The sequence below is a fragment of the Triturus cristatus genome, chromosome 4_1 (genome assembly GCF_964204655.1).
Source record: "Triturus cristatus chromosome 4_1, aTriCri1.1, whole genome shotgun sequence".
Classification (NCBI taxonomy): Eukaryota; Metazoa; Chordata; class Amphibia; order Caudata; family Salamandridae; genus Triturus; species Triturus cristatus.
The window spans coordinates 681462610-681482122 of record NC_140585.1 but is presented as its reverse complement, the minus strand read 5'-3'; the positions used below and the strand labels follow the sequence as shown (position 1 = coordinate 681482122).

The following is a 19513-nucleotide window of genomic DNA, read 5'->3' as shown; positions in this document are numbered from 1 at the left end:
GCATTGGCATAGCCAATAGTTCTCGCCTTTGGGACCTGAAAAGTATTTATTTATGCAGCACAGTATCCTTGGTGCAACATCAACTGTTGCATAGCTAAACACTTATATGGTCCCATTGGCGAGACCTATTGACTATGCCAACACTTGTTTTGAAAAGAAGTGAGGGCAGAATTACAAAGAAAAATATTGTAAACTGTCTTCAAAGGAAATTGGGTTTTGTGTGTTGTTGCAATTATGTTCCCCTACCAAGAATGGTATTTGTGCACCTTTTCAAGTTACTGTAGAAAATACGGCTAGCACAGTATAGAGACCTAAAGGTGCAAAGAGCTGAGTTTGGCCTAACTCGTAGTGGAATGATGCTTTCTCGCATCTGGTTTTAATGCCCTTTGTTCTTCGGAAAATATCAGCTTAACCTACAAAAAAAAATTCAAATTAATTTCGGACAGCACAATTTGCTCTCCCTCCAATCAGTGACTACTAACTACAGCCAAATGAAACAAAAAACAAAGAATATATTCCCACTGTGAGAATCTGAGTGTTTAATTTGAGTTATCTAGGTAGCCTTATCATGAAATATACTCGCAAACCCTTTATTGGGTCCTCTCAGGCTAATATTTAAACCTTAATCTCAACCCTGGGTAACTGTGGCTTTGAGCAGCAAGGCTTGGACATAGGAGCTTAATGTAAGGTATTTAAGAGTACCAAACAACGAAATAAGAAAGTCACACTACACAAAAGAAGCACAACACAATTTATAAAAATAGATTGTATTTTAATGAATTTTTCGAGTTCTTGATGAGCAAATTTCACCAGAAGTTTCTGCAGATACAGATTTTTAAAGAATGTATCACTTTTAATTTTAACAGCATACTGGCATTGTTCAACAAAAACTTTGCAAACTTCTCAATAGTTAAAAACATTAGTTCGGTTACTCCGGCCCAGCTTGGGTGGCCAAATCCGACAGGATGAAGGTCTTGGGGGCCAGTAAGGATACTATGGACATTTAGCTGGCCACTAGAGCTTTTTCCACGCCAATCCCAGCATTAACAGCAGGACAGCCATAGACTACAAGAGAGTGGTCTTTATGCTGGGGATGCAGGATGAAAAGATGCTCAAAGATGCTCCGGTTACGGTGTGGAAGACGGGGGGTGATTTTGTGGTGCTTCCTCGGTCCACAGGTGAAGTGGGGTGACTTGGTCCACAGAGGTCGGGGTCCCAGGAAGTTCTCTTTTCAGGGGTGGAAGGCAGCGGTAGATGGTCTTTGGATCTACGGATACAGCGGTAGGAGACACGTCCTTTAGTGGGGACTAGTGTCCTTCTTGGGCTCTGATAGCCCGCCAGGATCTGCCTAACTTGGGTGCAACTTTTGACCATTGAGGATTGGTCTCTTGGGGCACCCAGCAGCAGCTAGCAGTAAATCTTCTCAAGTGGCTTGCAACTTGCCGGTTTGGGCATCTTCATCTCTTTTTTCCCTGGAGCTGGTTTCAGGAGATCAGCAGGCTGATCCTTCAACTTGTTGCAGAGATTCTGCTCAGGAACAGAACCATACTTGGGACCATAGATCATCAGCATGTAGGGTCTGAGTCACCATACCCCATCAGCATCTATGGGCCCGAATCCGACTAGCTCATAGTACTTCACTTGCTCTCCTAACCTTTTCAGAGAGACAAGTGATTTGGCACCCCAGAACACAGTACTCCCGACCCTCTCTGGATTGCTGAAGCAGGTCGCCCCCTTTAGCTCTCTCACTTAAACTTGTCCACAATAAATAGAAAAGAGACACTAAGAAAGTTTATAATGATTATTTAAACTATCATGCTAATGTACAATAGTTGCGCCACAACTAGCAAACAAATACAGTTCACTAATGTCATTAGCATAGCTATTAGACCGTATACAAGAAAGAGTCCTGCCATATTATCTGACAGATTTGCCTAAACCCACCCTCACTACGAAGGCGAAATAATTATAGATTATAGTTCTGTAAGCATAGCAGCGGACTCCATACCTTAGCATTCAAAAAAGGTTGTTACTCTACATCCCAGCTGATGCAGCTCTCTTGTCTCAGGTCCTTTACACTGTTTGCCAGTCTCCGCTCTCTGTGTGTTTAGAACGACATGCAGCAGCTGGGTGTCTCTATTATCTCTAGAGGCTAGTGCCCAAACACAGAGAATAAAAAAAGCAGTGTTGTTGGACCTTGCCTAGGCTGTGCAGACAGAAGACCAGGAAAAGGACAAACATATGTGCTAAATAAATGTGAAAAAAACCCACAAAAACAAGTGTGTGCTTTAGTAACATGTGTAAAGCAGAAGCGGTCTATAATGTGCAATGTTAGGCTAACATAGGGAAAACGACAATATCCACGTCGGAAGCCCACAACAGACTCACTTCACTTGTCTGGGGCTGAGGATCAACATTTCCCCAAGCTAGGAGCCAAAAGCACAGTTCAAACTTCACTAGTCCAAAGTGCAGCAGGGGCAGTCCAACAGATGGTACAGCCTCTCTTTGTGCAGTTCCAATGGCAGCAGGGCAGTCCGTCTTTAGTCCACTTTCCAAATCCAGGGTGATTTAAGGGTCCAGGGTGCCAGGGGAGCCCTATTTCTCCCACTAAAGAAACCTGAGTGGACCAAATGGTCACTAGCCACTGGGCTACCAGCCCCTTCCCTCTGGGTGAATGATTTCCAGTGATTTGTGGCATCTAGCAATCCCAGAGTGCACCATTCTGGCCCCTCTCAAGATGACGGGCTCCTTCATCGGAAGTTAGGAGCTCAGTAGCCCACCCTAGAGGTGTACCTACCAGGGGGCTATATGCCCACAGAAAAAAAGTTTGGGGACAGGTTTTCCCTCTCTGGTCCTGTCTCCAGCTAGTTTGTGGGAACAAAGAGCAGCTCCTCAGTTGTATTATCGCCATTTGCCCATCAAAGCTGGCTTCCCCTTTGAAGCTCAGCTTTTCGGCAAACACCCCCAGTGGCTTCCTGTGAAGTGGAGGTAACACCTCACGCTGTGGCAGGCTGTGTTTGATCCTAAGCCTGGGAATCACTTACACTATTCCCCAGGCAGTCAGAAACTGTCTGTGGGCTGTAGCCTGTGTGAAGCTACTGGACCACTGGGGCACAGTGTGGGCACCTTTCTAAAAGTTGCCTTAATTTAATAGTGACATTAAATTCAACTTGGGCATCAGATTGGGTTCAATGCCATGATTAGTTTGATACCTTACAGGACCCAGTTAGGTAGTCCCATTCAGAAGGCAGCCAGGCTGGGGTGCCAGCCGGTAACCCTGTGTTAGCCAATAAAGCTACTAATTTTTCCACAGCAAAACGACAATCTGTGGGGCTTTGCTGCAAGGAGATATCTACGCATACATGTCCCGCTTAAAAATATATAGTTCCCTACCTTAGGACTCTCTAGGCCTTCGATAGAGGAGACTTACATATATTGTTAAGAGAAGTTGTGGCTTTGCCATTAGTTTGAATGGCAACGTCAAGCTGGTAATATAAACATTGTCCTTCCAGTCTCCAGTGGCAGACTAGGAGACATTTTGTACTTTGTCACAAACAGTGTGGCACAATCAGTACTGCAGACCTGGGTGGATACTCTGCCTTACATGCTGTTGGGACCCTGAGTACCATATAATAGGAGCTTATAAGTAAGTCAGTACTTGCCATTGGGGATAGTCAATTAGATATACCCTTTGTATAGGGTTAGAACACTGGGACCAAGGTCTGGTTAGCAGGCCTAAGTGCACTCTCAGAGTCACAAAACCAACAGCATGAGTCCAAAAATGTAGGGCTGAACATGCAAATGAAGCATTCCTTCACACCCACTCCTCATTTTCTGTACGTTGAGATCACATTGTGTTCGTGTAATATGTGGCACCCTCTCTTGTATATGCTTTTATAGACTATAACGCTGCCCATCTATAATAACGATAATGTCTATGTATGGCAGGTACACAACAGCAGACTTAAGTCGGCGGTCACTAATGGCATTGATGGCAGGGCAGGGCAGGGAGGGAGCAGTTTACGAATGTTTCTAGGTCTCAAAATAAAAACTATCCCTCCTAATCAATACAATTTATAAACTGAAATTTTTCCAAGTTCTAAAATGATTTACCGTTTTCAATTTTGTAGAGTCTTTACTATATTTTTACATGACATCTGTTGCACGATTTCTATGTCAAATACTTTGATGGATGGGCTCACGTTCTGACTCTTATATCCAAGCCAGGCCTTGGCTTGGCTCTCCCTAAGCCCCTTCCACTTACGAACACAGCAGCAGACAACAAGATCTTCCATAAACGGGGTTTTTGCTCCAATATATTTTGGGTATTTTTGCAGAATCGTGTTTTATGTTATGCGTGTGGGTTAGTAACTGAGTAACAATGTCATTCCAGGCCTGCAAGCATCGCTCCGATGCAGAAATAATCTGCTGTTCGACGCCTTCTCTGAAAGCCCTACGTCTGAAGACCCCGATTGCAGCGCAGGTGTTTTTCATTCTTGATGGATTCACCTCTGAGACCTTCGATTTCCTCTACGTGGAAGATCCTGTTTTCGAGGCTTTTGAAAAGCCATTGGTGATTTCTGCAGGCAGCAAAAATGTGCTGGAAATTAAGGTAAGGCATGTGTCTGTCTGGTTCCTGGCGTCCAGGGGTCATTATGAGTGGTTATTTCCTTGTAGTAAACAGCAATTTTGAGACACCGGGGCGTGACTTACAAAGACGTTTCTGAGAATGGCTCTTTTAGTACGTCCAACTTACTCCTAGAATTCAGGGGTAAGCAAGGCCTACTACCAGAGTAAGTCATTCTGACTCATACAAAGATCTTTCTGAAAGGGGCCACATGTCATTTTAACTTCACACAGTCTGCTAGCCAGGGAAGACATTTTGCGCCAGAAATATTCCCAGACTCTATATCATAATGCTGTGCTTTGTTTAGTCGAATCTATAATGCTCTCATGTAACTGCTGCTTTAGCTCAAATGTGCCATTTAAAGTAGTTTTTTTGTCTTTTCTTCCCACACATGAGCTGCAAAAGATGTTTAATTATTGCATTCCTTAGTGATTAACCTGATACTTCGACATGAGAAAATATCTCTGTTCAGTAGATACACGGAAAGCTAATGCAACACTCGACAGTCCCAGGAAGTAACAGGCGTATTTAAAAGTGAATAACATTTTCATATCATATATAATGCACACTCAAGCCTTAAAATCCCCACTTTACTTTGTTTGGTGCATCAGTTGTAATATTAAACACATTCAAGAAATATAGTGGCGGCTCCTCTTTGCAGTGTGTGCGATTGGTCCTTCTTGTTGAATCTTGGACTAGCGTTAACTCGGGAGCCCTGGAAGCACAGGAGCGACTGCTAGCACCAGCTATAATGACGGTCCACCATGAGTAATAGACGATAGATAGGGTACACTAACCCTGTTTGAGCCATGGTGCACCTTTAACAGGGTGCGCCGGGTGCAACAGGGACAGTGCTCTCAGTTACATATAAGGCACTGCCCCCGGGCAGACACGAACTCACAGCTGCCCTGATAGCAGAGAATTAGTGAAAGACAAGGCCAGCTGTCTGAAGAAGCCACTATGTCTTGGACAGTGCAGACTGCACCTGCCTTGCACTTTAAAGGGTTAAAAGAGATCCCCAGGTTGGCAGGTGCAGTGAGAGATGATAGTGGGTGACAGCACTACCCGCCTATGGGTGGGTGTTTTGTGGGAACCATGGGGCCCTCATTCCCATTTTGAGGGTCTCGCCCTCAAGAGCTGCACTGGCTGTGCACTACCACGATAAACCCCACTCTAATCTACTCCAATCTACTCCACTTTAGTCTACCCCACTTCACCCCATTCTGCCCAGTGCACTCTACCACACTTCAATCTACCACACTAATCTACCAAACTCCTGCACTCCAATCTATCCCACTCCAATCTACTCTACTCCAATCTACCCCACTCCACCCCAATCTACCACACTCCAATCTACCCCATTCCACTCCAAGTCACACCAGTAACCTTTAGCCATGCTGAACAGCAGCGACGCTGGTGAACAACATGGTTAAATCACCTTGCCAAAGCCAATAGCTCTCACATAGGCTAGACCTATTGGCTTTGCCAGTGCTTGTTTTACATGTTGGTCCTTCCATGTGATTTTGCGACTTTCATACTCTGTATTACCCACATCACTTATCTCTTACAACCTTTCCTTGTTTACTTTCCGCTGCAAGGAGCAATTGTGGTAGTTGTTCAACAATCAGTTTGACATTTCAGATTGGGTCAGAGCCCCTCAGTTCCTTTGGGGTTATGGCCGGAAGTCATTAGTATGGCGGCATGGTGGGTGAGACGTGGTGCATATTGCTATTAAAGGCGAGGGACAAGATTTGTGGTGAGTAGTGGGGTTTGAGTATGGTGCTTAGCATGAAAACAGACGGCTGTGATTTTTTAAAATAATTTGTAAAGACTTCTCTTTCTTACCATCCATTTTAATAAATCACTGTTTCCGTATTGACGTGCTGCATCAATAAAAACCGTGCACGTGCTCGGCGTGTGAAGTGGAAATATTATTTTGCTGAAATATTGCAGAGCTTGGCTGTGTGCTTATGAATGGATTGCTGTATGCCACTAATCAGTACCATAGTACTGTATATTAACCATAGGGGGCACAGCCATTGAAGGTGTTGGACCACGGCGGAGTGTGGGAAGGAATCGGTAGATGCTGCCACCCTGCAGTCATTCCTGTGCCACTCATATTGGCATTACCTGGTGTACTGAATACCTTCTGGGAAAAGGTGGTGGCATCAAATGAATGTACAACACTGTTAAAGGAGTGAAAGCAGCATGCACTGGGCTGTGAAGCACTGGTTCTCAGTTTGGCCCGTTTCATGAGAATGCGGAGTTTTCAGTTAGTTATTCGTTGTATTTCGTGTGTATGTGGCTGTGTTCCGTGTGTGGTGCTAACTTCCCCGTTCCCTGGTTCGGATCCCCTCCCGCGGGGGTCACATTCCTGTTGCCCATGCTCTGTGCTGTAATTAAGCCGGCCCGCACACAAACGAGATGGCGGCCTGCTCGAGGGACCAATGCACTGCACCAGCACTGAGGGCCCCTTATTATCTCTCCTAATGAGTTACAGAAGGGGAAGCAGCCATCACCGCTCCGCTCTCAGTAAAAACTAATCTAGTGTGGCATTTCTTTGTCAACAAGTGACCGCGGATACTGATTCGGGGATTGTGGTGGTTTCCAAAACTAGAACAAGATGTCTGGTGCACCCTCAAGGGTTCTTTGGGACTTCGCGAAGAGTGCAGACGTTGAACATGAAGTTGGAAAACACTTATGTGAACGCTCCTCAGTCAAAGGACAAACTTTCTCTGCATCACGGCACATGTAAGAAATAGTCTTTAGGCACCAATTCCGGTGCTTTGCAAAACAACTGAAGCTGTGATCACCATGAAGAACTCCGACGCCTCTTGCCCTGTGCACTTGTAGACTTGTCACCCCACCGCGAGGGGTGATATACGTGGTGTACACACTCGCTCAAGAGTGTTGGGTTCTACAATGTTGCCTGTAAATGGCTTGTCCAACGGTCAAACAACAACAGGGAAGTGCAAAAGATAGGCAGGAGCTGGTAATGGGAGTTACTGGCACGTTCGCAGGGCTCCTGTGATGCGCCTCTAGCAGGCTCCATTATGCATCTACTGGGACACCCCCTAAGCCCCCAAATGCCCTTTGAGTTTCTCTTCCACCAGTCACTCAGACATTCTGTACCTTCTCATAAAGCACATGCATTCCAGTCTGCAAAGATGGCAGTGCACCACAGCCAAAGGAATGGCAGCACAGTGCACCAGGTTCATTCCCAATTCCCCCCACCGGCCATAACCAAATATCGTATCACCTCTTGTGCCCTCAATACATTCTTAATTTTAATAAACGCCACTCAATATAGTAATCACATGCAAAGTATTAAACTGAAGTACATGTGAATGGATTAAAGTAACACGTGTAAAGAATAACTTTTATTTTACATGGTCTCTAAATACTTTTACATATCATCAGTTCTTTGACTTACAAGATATCTGTTTCGATAATTGGGCTCTCGTTTTTGCTCTTAACCAGTGCTTAATTTGCAAAAAGATTAGTGCCAGGACCCTTGTCAGGAGGCTACTTCATCTCTCACCACCCATTGCCCCTGCCAGTGCCTCCAATGACAGAACCAACACAACTACCAAATATCACACCCTACAAGTGTAAGAATTCAGACTATTTGAGGACCCCAAAGCTCTATGAATGGCTTGGCTGGTAAGGATTTATCAATTTCAATGTATATTGAATTAATAAACAACTGTTGCTGTGTTCATTTCTAATTTAGACAAACAGGTCCACCATGTGGCAGACTGTAATAAGAAACATTATTGACAATTAAGTGCCAGTGTTGAGCACCAGAAACCACCAGCTCAGATTAAGCAATTAAGACCAACTAAATCCCTGGTTCCTTTTTCTGTAGGAATTTAGTGCTTGACCAGCAAAGAATGAACAAGTAGACTGCTACAAAACACTTATCCAGAGTTTGAACAGTGGTTTCCTGGTGGCTGTGGCCATTCCAATGCCCAACTCATAATAGGGCGGTCGGGACACTGCCACCGCTGCGCCCCCACGACTCATAATTGAGGCCTTAGTCTTTAAACATTAATATCTCAAGTTCTACGTATTGTATTTTTGACGTTTGGTTCCTGTTATAATCAGATAAATATTTTTCTAGACTGGTGTGGAGTCTTTTGCGATGTTTTCATTGAAGTGTTGTGATTAAAGTGTGCACAAATACTTTATACATTTTCTCGTAAGTTAAGCCTAGCTGGTCTTGTGACAAGCTACCAGAGGGTGAGCACAGGTTAATTAAGGTTGTGTATCTAACTTACTCTGACTAAAGTGGTGTTCCCTACTTGGACAGGGTGCATACCTCTGCCAACTAGAAAACCCATTTCTAAAATTAGCTAAAAGTGGCTCAATGCCGACGTGACACTTTTAGATACTCATGGCTTCTCAGTCAACAGAACTTTGAAAACTGGGACATTTAAGTCAATAATTGTAAAAAAAAGTCCTGATATAAAAGGGCTGTTAGCAAAGTATCCAGAAGTATTGAAGGGGCCTCGTGTGTTACTGGGCTTCCTGACAGCTATAGATTTAGAGCTCTTTCTAAATTATAAAATAATAAAAAGTTCAGTTTGGCTTTGTCTGTCTTTTTCCAGAAAGGTATCCAACTGGGGCAAAGAGGGTGAAGGGCACTGCATTTCAAACATAAATGTTTGCACCCGATTGTTCTGAGCCAAATGTTCCCACTCATTTAAAGCAATGGGCATGATAAAAGACTGTGCTGCCCTGCACAGTGAGAAGCCCTGTTGAGTTTGAAGAAGCTGAACAAAAGAAGAAACACAACTAAGGTACCAGTGAATGGGTCCAAGGGCAAAGCAGGGCTCCTACATGCCGACTGTGATAAAATCAGCTGTGGTTGAGGTAGAGAGCTGTAGAAGCGACACCGCTGTGGAGGTGCTTGCAGTGACGTTGTGTGCTGCAGCACAGGTTGCTTGTGTTGCACTGCGAGTGCTGCTAGTGAAAACACTATATTTTTACTTATACTCCCTCCTACAAATGATGCTCAAATTTACACTAGCACTTCCTACCATTTAATCTTTTTGAGAGCCTAAAAAACACACTTCCTCTAAACATTCTCTCCTGGGGTGAAGTATCACTATCAGCAAATGAATCTGAAAAGTCCAACACTAATGATTGTTGGTCTGTCAACTAAACAACCCTTTCCTCTCATCTATAGTTCTACTGAAAATAACAGTAACCTTCCGTGCTACGCACCAGTATCACATGCAACCTACAAAACACTGGACATCTGTCATTGACCATCACTGGCCTTGGCTCAAAATATCTTCAACAAATCCCCTGGTCTAACCCTCTTGCAATCTGCACTCCTCTTCAGTGTACCTCCCGACTGTACCCAACGTTTACAGAGCCCTCGGTGGTGCTCAAGCTTTCTCTTGTCTCAGGGCCAAATTATGAAAACTCTTCCCCTTAGTCTTCACAGCCAGTCTATCGTTCTCTGCTTATGCAAATCCATAAAAACGCAACGATTCTCGAGATAATCTTGGGCCTTCTCTTGTCTCAGCTTGTCGCTCCTACACCTCTATCAAGTAGTAGCACCTGCATACCTTTTAAGGTAATCAATATGCTCGGTAAATATGCTATTCATTCATTCATTAACATTAGTTTTCGAAGTGCACGATCAGGATTTTAATTATGACCGCCTCTTCTGCTTTACCCACACAGCCCAGCACATACCATCATGTACAACATCTCTTTTCACACCATTGCCTTATAATGAGGTGGGGTGTTTTTCAGGGTCATTGATTCACTCTGCACGTCTTAATTCATAAAATTGTAATCAATTTGAACCCCTTGCCTTTCACTGCTGCACATTTTACTTAGCAGCCTCTCTAGACCCTAGGTAAACAAGTCAGCATGCTGGTGCCCAAATCATTGGCACCACAGTCACCTTTCCGGCTCTCACGTTGGCAGTCCATCACCCACATCTGTGTTCATGTTCATCTTATACTATGGACCAACAGCTGCTGTTTGTGGCTTCAGCTCCCTATTCCCAAACTCTCATGCCTATACCTGCCCTTCAATCATGTGGCTTCATTCCTCTCTGGTCTAGCCTCCTAATTGCCACCCTCCAGTACATCTTTAAAGCACTTTTCCAACAGTCTCTTTTAAATTCTTCAGAAACTTGCCTTCTTTAGTTAAACCTCTCGAAGTACCCCTCCATCTGCAACACGGCAAACTCCACTGGTTGCATCTCTATTAAAGATAATAATGCAGAAAAGAAAGGATCTTATAAACATCTTTAGCTCTTTCTGGTTGATACATGATCTTAAAATGATTAATGTGCTATTTAAGATCAATATATAGAAAATTGCACTTTACATCTCTACTTATATTTACACAACATAAAATGTGGGTGAGTGATACGCGTCATGTCTTTAGGAAAACTGTTTGTATATATATTCTTTTTACATGCTTTTTACTATGATCCATAGGGTTTTGTCCTGTTACTGGTCTGTTTTGAACTGTATCCTGATGATGTTCTAGAGGATCTGCCGATCATAAGAGACCGAAACGTCTATAATTCTCTCTCTCTAACACCATTTGGCTTATTGTTAGATCAATTAGTACAGCTGCAAAGTAGAACTCTTTATTAATAATTACACTGGAATCTATTTCGTTGAACAGTCTTGGTTAGGAGGGCTCATCGCTTTCTTGTGATCCTTAAAGAATTATTGGATAAATCGTGTCATTGGATCATGTGGAGTGCGAAAGTCTTTTTATATCGATGCTTTCATGCATACATTGTTTATTCTTGACACTGTAAGAATTGCATATATTGAAATTATGAATACCTGGCAATATATTGAGTTCATAAAATCAGTACTTCTGTAGTGTAAATATTTGTGAGAAATATTATTTGAAAACATGGAAAATAACCATTTTTGATATTAGATACATTATTGGGTTCCTGGACCAATAAGACTCAGAAATGTGACAGAAATAATCACTACCGGAATGTTTTTGGTTGTACACTTATTACCCAGTTCCCTGGGGGAATATTGGGTTGCCCTAGTGTGTATGTATGTATACTACTTATATTTACAGCACTTTATGACAGTAAAGACTGATGATGCTTATGGACTCATCTGTCATTCTCCAATGTCTAATGAGACAGCTGGTTGGACAAAAGAGTGCCATTCCTTGAGATGCTTTCTGTCGAGGGGCAGGAGTTATAACACGCTAAGGAGATGGGCATCAAGGGGGTCTAGGATATTATTCATTTATCATCACTGAACTCAGTCTTCTTGGGGTTGGCACTTCTTTCACACCTGTTAACATGCAGGTGCCTGAGGAAGGCTGCTACCACAGTGCGTGTTTACCTTTTGCACGGAATGCTTCTTCTGATAACGACAGCTTGAGCTGTCAACCAGGTACGCAGTGCGTCTCTTCTCCCTAGGGAACTCTAGACTGCTAGTTACACTACCCATTGCGAGAAGTGCATAGAAGTACGATTTTCTGTGCTAGGCTTTTAGATGACATTTTAATCATATTAGACATTTTCATTTTATTCTCATTGTTTACAATGTGCCTTCATGGTGTTTTTATGACGTGGTTATTTCAGATGTACTAAGAAACAGGTTTGCCCTGATATAATAAATACTTTTTAGTTATACGTGTCTATTCTTCTTAGTGCAGTGTGTGTGATTTTGTGAAGAACAGAATACATTTACTGTTATCACATTGCCCTTGATCCCTTCATAGGATTGTTAGTTATCCAAAAGCAGAGACTTCACTTCAGCAATCTATTGGGTGGGGTTTGGTGGGACTACAATAACCTGTCGTTCACATTCAGTGCTAGTGCATTAAACTAATTTCACCTGTGTCACCCGTGGGTGGGAAAGCAAACCTTGTAGAACTACTCCAGAGTCGTGGTTTACCTAACATAGACTTAGAAAAACTGAGCTTATTCTGATGAAAAATTCCTTCTTTCCCATTCACTGTCCCAGAGATAACATGGAGTGATAGCACAATATAAAAAAATAATTTTACAGTAGTGATTTCATATGCAAAGCAAAGGACTGAAAATGTTCTACTACCACTTACTGACCAACCATAGACGAGAGGGAATTGGGTAAAATGTGATCACCCTTTTAATTTGTGTCTCAGAGTAAGTCATTTGTGTGTATATGCCAAGTATAGTCGGTAGTTCCTTTATTACTCTGCTATCCACAATAGTGTCTTCATTTCTGGGAAATTTCGGTTTCTTTTTTATGGGACATTTGCAGTTAAAGAAGATAGATTTTACAATGATATAGATGGGAAGAATGGTAGGGGTAACATTTTACATACTTTTTCCTCTGTTATACCAATCAAACCTGGTGTCCAAAAGGATTGTCAGTTCTAAATATAACTAGAGAGAACATCCTCAACAAAATGGCTGTAGCACGTGACATGACGGTTCAGTGAATTAATCACTAATTGCAGACGTGATGTGATCCACAGGTAACATGCCTGTATCCTGCCTCGATACATTCAGAACTCCTATCCTTTAAATGTCAATTGAATACCATTAAATTGGATAATAGTAACACCTGTAATGTTATCTAACAACAGTATGGCATGCAACTTTCACTAGTGTGACATTGTGACTCTCTAAGCTGTGTAGAGCATTATAGGTGCACTTATGTGCCTGGTAGAAGACTGTATGGTTTTCATAAGTCCTATGTGGTCATGACACATTCACTTATCAAATTGCAGCAAAATACTTTCCGCAGGTATGCAATCCAATGTGTATAGCATATGTGACAAGGACTATAGCACCCTAATGCAGCATTTATGTTAGCATACCTAGTTGATGAATCATCCCATGGTGGGCATGTTACCCTTTCATTACTATCAGAAACCAGTACAGTTTGGTCATAATAGTTATAGTGAGATCAGACTCATTCAGGATTCTGAAGCTTGAAGAGCCATGTGTTTATGATGGTTGAGTTTTCTCATCCTGATGGCAATAAAGTTTCTAATGTGTTGGCTTGGACGGAACAGAAGCCTCCTCCAGGCTGGACTTTGCTAAAGTGTGTCAGAATAGTTTGTAGGTGTATCAAATGGTACATCTCGGGTCTGGAGTTTGTTTGAGCAACCCCAGCTTCCCTGTTGTACCCAGTGTTTTACTCTTAGGGTCTTAAAGTGATACGGCAAGAGACTGGATGCCCATGCTTGGGTAAGTGGACTCAGCTAATGTGTTCCCAGGTTTCAAATGTAGGAGAAACTTGGATACAGAGTTTCAGACTGTTGGCAATTTATTTAACATGAATATTTTTACATGAGCAACACCTAGGGCCCCCTAAAACCTCCATCCAGTTCTAGGTCAATAGTTAGCATTCAAGGCAGGAGATCTGTTTGTCATTGTTTTATGCCACAAGGTTTTGCTCCACTAAGACTCACATTCAAGGATGCGTTGCTGATGGGCTTTCATTTTAAGAAACTCCCAAGCAACAGGATATGAAAGAGTTTTATGGATTGATAGGACATTTATGCGCAATATTAATCTATCTTAGAATTGGTATTGATACATGTTTTGAAAATGTCAAGACTTCTTAAACGTTCTTCTCTTGCAATTGTAATGATCTCATGCCTGTCAAAGAGCATCTTGAAAAAAAGGACAAGTAAAAATATGGTGTCTCTGTTTTGACCTCTGCAGGGAGCATTGATGAAACCACTAAAGTGCAAGTAGTGCTTAATAATGGTGGGTGCATATGAACAGGAGCCGGCTACATCACATGTCCACATGCAGCCAAGATGAACTGTTCCTAGATTAATTAAAGTTTCTCTAAGCAGCAAAAACATATGCGCTGATATTCTGGGCTTCTGCTGCTAGCACGGACGCAAACAATGAATGGCATTGCTAACTAACTTGTAGTCGGTGTGTGTGTCGACTTCATAGATTAGAGTGTTGTGAAGTTTTTAATACTCAAGCAGCCTCACATAGAAACTCATTTTGGTGTACCAGTACTTTGTGGAGTTGCCTGCTTTCCCTGAGTTTACTTCCTGGCATCATTTTTCCAGCAATTTGCCAATATTTCCATGTGAATGCTACCTGGTTCTGAACATGGATGTGCCATTTTCATATGAGGTAACTTTAAAACAGTTTAGCTTGTGATTTTCAATATAAATAGATGTTGGCGAACTTTTGTTCTTGAAAGATCGCAAAAGTCCTGATTTTAACGTGCATTACCACATGCAGTACTTTAAGAACTACATTGGGTAGTCTTAGTGCTGGTTAGATGGCAGAGGGGGAGGGGATGTGGTCCGCCGGCTAGACTGACGACTTTGGTGCTGGAAACCAGGGTTCGAGCCTCGGGGTCGCGTCCAAATCCTGTGGTTCTGGGCAAATCACTTAATCTCCCCGTGCCTGAATGTGTAATGTAAATACGGTGCTCGTGTAAAGCGCTCCAATACCTTTGGGTCGAGTTCGCGCTATATAAATATGCAACAAAAAAAAAAAATTAGAAAAACTTAGCAACTTTGTACACCTCTGTCTGAGATATGCGAGCAACCTGCATCCCGGCGCCTTTCTTACAGCAAAGGGCAGTTAATTAGATTCTCTGTAGTTCGTCAGTAACAGCTATCCATTAACTCGATGTTTTGTCTTCATAATAAAGGAAAAATGACATTCTAGAGCCAACAGCATCAGTGAACGACAGAGGAGAGGAACAACGGGGGTTATCAAGGAGTATGAAGGGAAAAGTGGGGCAATGCGGTTGTGCTCAGCAGTGGTTGTGGCGACAATGCTGGGAATCAGCCTTTATAGCTCCTTGCTTTCATACCTGCAGAAGGTATGCAGTTCCTGACGTGAATGCAAGGTGTGACAGAATAACTAAGGGGTACCAAGGTGGTAACAGGGAACTGAAGTGAAAAGCAGGAGTGAAAGTAACTCCTTATTTGGAAAAGAAGACCCTCACACACCCATCAAGCGGATGTCGTGCTTCATCACCGGGTCTTTGCTCCTTATCGGGCCGGCGGGTGCAATGCCCGATCAGGCACCTAATAGGGCCTTCCTAGCGGAGATCTTTTATTCCAACGCCGGTGAGTGATGTGTGTGTGGGGGGGGGAAACAATTTTAAGACATAAGTGAGTGTAGGTGCATATGAGGTAAAAGTGAAGAGATTAAAACAGGGGTAGGTGATCCACTAAATAATTTTAATACAGTGTGGTCACCATCCTGGTTAAAAAATGTATAATCCGCACATATAACACCAGTAGTTATGTGAGTGTATGTGCTAACGTGATCAATAGGTCAACATGTTTCTTGCCTTTGCATATAATAAATGGCAATTCATCAGGACCGGGGAATTATTGCGGCTACCTACACCTCTTTGGTGGTGCCCAACGTCTATAAGAGATTAAGTGGTGGGCACGCATACAGCACCCTAAAAAAGTGTGGTACCGTAGCTAAAAAGCACATCCTCCTGGGCTGTGCTGCATACAAGGCCGAGGGGAGTACACACTAAATTTTAGTGTCGGTTCCGTGACTACGGAGACGCCGTCCACCTAGTAACTCGCCAGCCGCTGTTGACAGGCTTCTGTTTTCACATATTCATGGGCATGTATGCTGGACCTTGATAACAATAAAATTCATTGTTATTACTTTAAGCCCTCTCTTCCCTCCATTTGTTTGATAATGATTTCATACCTGCAGGTCAGACGGTATACATCAGCCATGCTCTGATGACGCACACGCTGGCTTCAGCACATTGCCACCTGTCAGAACCTTCCTAATATCCTGACCTGCAGTAAGGGGGGAAACATCCTTTACCACGAAGGCTTTACAACGCAGTACGTTTACTACGGTGCACTTACCACGTAAACATCTTCACCACGCGTTCTCCTTCCACGGTCGTCTTTACCACGCAAGTATCTTCATCCATCTTCATCGTCTTCTACGTTCCTACGTCCTGCGCGTACGTCATTTGAGCAGTCCTTTTTTGATTTTTACTGTTGTCTTAGGTGGGTTTTCACGCTTGATTCAGTGGTTGGTGGAAGTAAAGGCTGCTGGTGCAAGGCGTGCAGGTGAATATTGAATATAATACAATTTAAAAAAATGCATGCGGAAAAAAAAAGGGGGCTTGGGGGGGTCTCCCCCCCCAAAAAAAAAAGAAAAGGTAAAAACGAAGGGAAGTGGTGACATGTTGAATGCGTGGTAGAATGCTCCGAAGTGAAAAGCTGCATGGTAATGCCACTTGCGATGTACAATTTGCGTGGTAATGCCATGCATGCTACTTGATTGCGATGTAAAATCATATATTCCAGTAAGGGCAGTCGTACAGGGAACGGTCAGTGTGTGCTTGTGTGTACACAAATGAACTTATGTGTGTATATGTCTGACAATGCGAGGTTAGTGTTAAAATAGGAGAGATAGGGTCAGAGGAGTTGTGGGACAGTGAGGCAGAGGGTTAGGTTGAAGGGGACCCAGGTACATGTCCGTGTCTTGGCTCAGAGAAAAATTCCTTTAGATGGAAACCTCTCACACAGCTTTTAATTGAATCTTGTCAAGTTATTGTCAGGTATGTTAAGTCATTGATTTCTAGAGGAGGAACTGTTCTCTGCTGGTTAGCTTTTGAAGATGGAGGTTCTATATAGATTGCTAGTTTTATAGACAAATACTGAACGCTGTGGTTTTGCTAGGATTTGTATTTATTTATTTTGTCTTCTGGCTGTTTTCTAAAATGGTTCCTCATCTCTCTTTCTTTGAGCACTGCACGTGAAGCGTTGTGTATGTTTCTCAGTGGGCACCAGTGGCGGCTACAGTAAACAAAAAATGGTAGTGCTGCGAAGGCGCCCGACTCACAATAAATTTGCGAGCACGATTGCTGGGGCAGTACTCTTAACTTTCCACCAGCAGGAAGGATAAAGAAGGACTTCCTTCCTGTTTGTGGAATGCATCTCCAACCAATCCTGGAGCTACTCTCATGCTGTGAAAGCAACTCCAGGATTGTTCGGAGCAGGCTCACCCTGCGCTCATTTTGAGGCTGGGGCCTGTGCCAGCAATCCCCAGTGTTACACAGCTTTTGGATTGCTGGATCTACAGTGCGCTTGTTGGGCTGGCCGTCGCAAAATGGCCAGCCAATCTGACAAGCACACTGTAAACCAGTGCTGCCATCCTGCATTTGCAGGATTCAGCCCCACCCTCACCCTCACACAGTACACAGCGCGAACCGGTGCGGTGGCAAATAAATAAAATGGCATTGAAATGCCATTTATGAAATGGCATTGGCGTGCCATTTTATTTATTTATGTTTGCCTGCTGCACTTGCAGCATGTGGGGCGACACTCCTCCACTCCCGAGGAGGAGACGCCCCTGGTGGGCACAGAGTCAGAGCTCAGTTTTCGGTGAGCAGTTAGATAGTAGACTATACTTCATAGATATTTTTGCTTCTTTTGCCATCAATTAGTTTAGCTATCACTGTAGGTGAAGGTCTTTGACATTCCCAATCTCACATAGTATTACAACATTGTTCTCATTTTGTTGGTGAAATCTTTACCTGCACCATACACAGGGCTGAATATGGTGGACTGCATGTGGTGGACATCTGCACTAATGTTTTTTAGACCAGGGCTCATTTTTCATCATCACACTTTGACCCAAAGCGAGAGGGGAGAAAGTCGAAAAGGGAGATGTAAGGCGGAAGAGAAAGGCGGGAAAACGATGACAAATCAAGAAAGGGAGGAAAAAACCTGCAAGAGTGAGATAAAGTGACAGGAAGAGTACATTGGTGGAAGAAAGGGGCATGAGGTGGAATCAAAGCTTGTAAAAAAAACATCATATAACTTTTGTGATTATCTCCAGAATATTGTGAAGAGTTAAACAACAATAAAAGAAGAGATCTGTTGTCTTCCATTAATGCAGGCTTGTAACTAGGCACATGGGAAGGAACAGAAGTGATCGGAAGAACTGGTACCCAATGACGAGTCCAATCAGTTGCCCCTCCACCTTGTATGTGCACATTTTGAAGCTTTTGCAAAAACTTCTGTGTGCTACTTTTTAACCCACAATTGATAAGTGAGCCTACACACTTATCACTTAGGGGCATCTTCACAAGGAGTTATCGTCGAATTAACGGCACTTTATCGCAGCCAATGTCATGATAAATTTGCCTCCCCATTCACAAGCTGGTGCTAACAGCCCACAGCACCAGCAAATCCGCGATAGCAGCCACAAGAAACATTGTCACAGACGACCCACGCAACTATAGCTAATGAGATGCAGAGTGGGTGTTCCCGTGCCAAAAGTCGCGACAACATCACACCTCGACATTCTCAACGACCAGCCAGATCTGCAATAAAAACACAAAACAGGTGATAAGGCACGTTAGCACCAGGAAATCTACACCTGCTCTGACCTGGTGTAAAGTCGGACAGCAGCCTGCATCACAAAAGGGAGCACAGCCCAGGGCCACATCGGAAGGACAACAGATGCCATGGAGCCACCCATCATGCGGCCCGGACACCCAAGAGGGCCACAACACCCACCGACACCACCCCAGGACCACAACCCACACCCCAAACCCCCCCCCCGGCACACCAGAGACGCAGCGCAGACAAACACAGCGGACCCTCAGGAAGCGTACCAGCCGCACAGACCCAAGCTCTGACAATGTCACCGTCCACCACAGGCTGAAAGGGTCAACAATCCCACACATCCTGACCATCATCCCCTAACAGGCCTACGGCACCAACACAGCAGACAACCAACATCCCACCGCACACCAAGCTGCTGGCTTGGCTGCACCTGTTGGCCCCTGGAACCCCCCAACCAACACCCGCCAGAGTCAGAGGAGTCTCACAGCCAGCCACATCCAAGTCCCTCACACCTGTCCTGGACATTACTATCACCCTGGTACCCCAGTCCCC

The 19513-nt window shown here is 43.7% G+C and overlaps 1 protein-coding gene across 1 annotated transcript in view; it reads left to right on the top strand.

Moving 5' to 3' along the window:
- Positions 1–19513, top strand: part of MET (MET proto-oncogene, receptor tyrosine kinase) — a 347052-nt gene that overhangs the window by 268452 nt on the left and 59087 nt on the right. The window contains exon 11 of the mRNA XM_085653147.1: positions 4394–4612. Coding sequence (XP_085509273.1) covers positions 4394–4612 — 219 coding nt within the window. The remainder of the gene's footprint in view (positions 1–4393; positions 4613–19513) is intronic.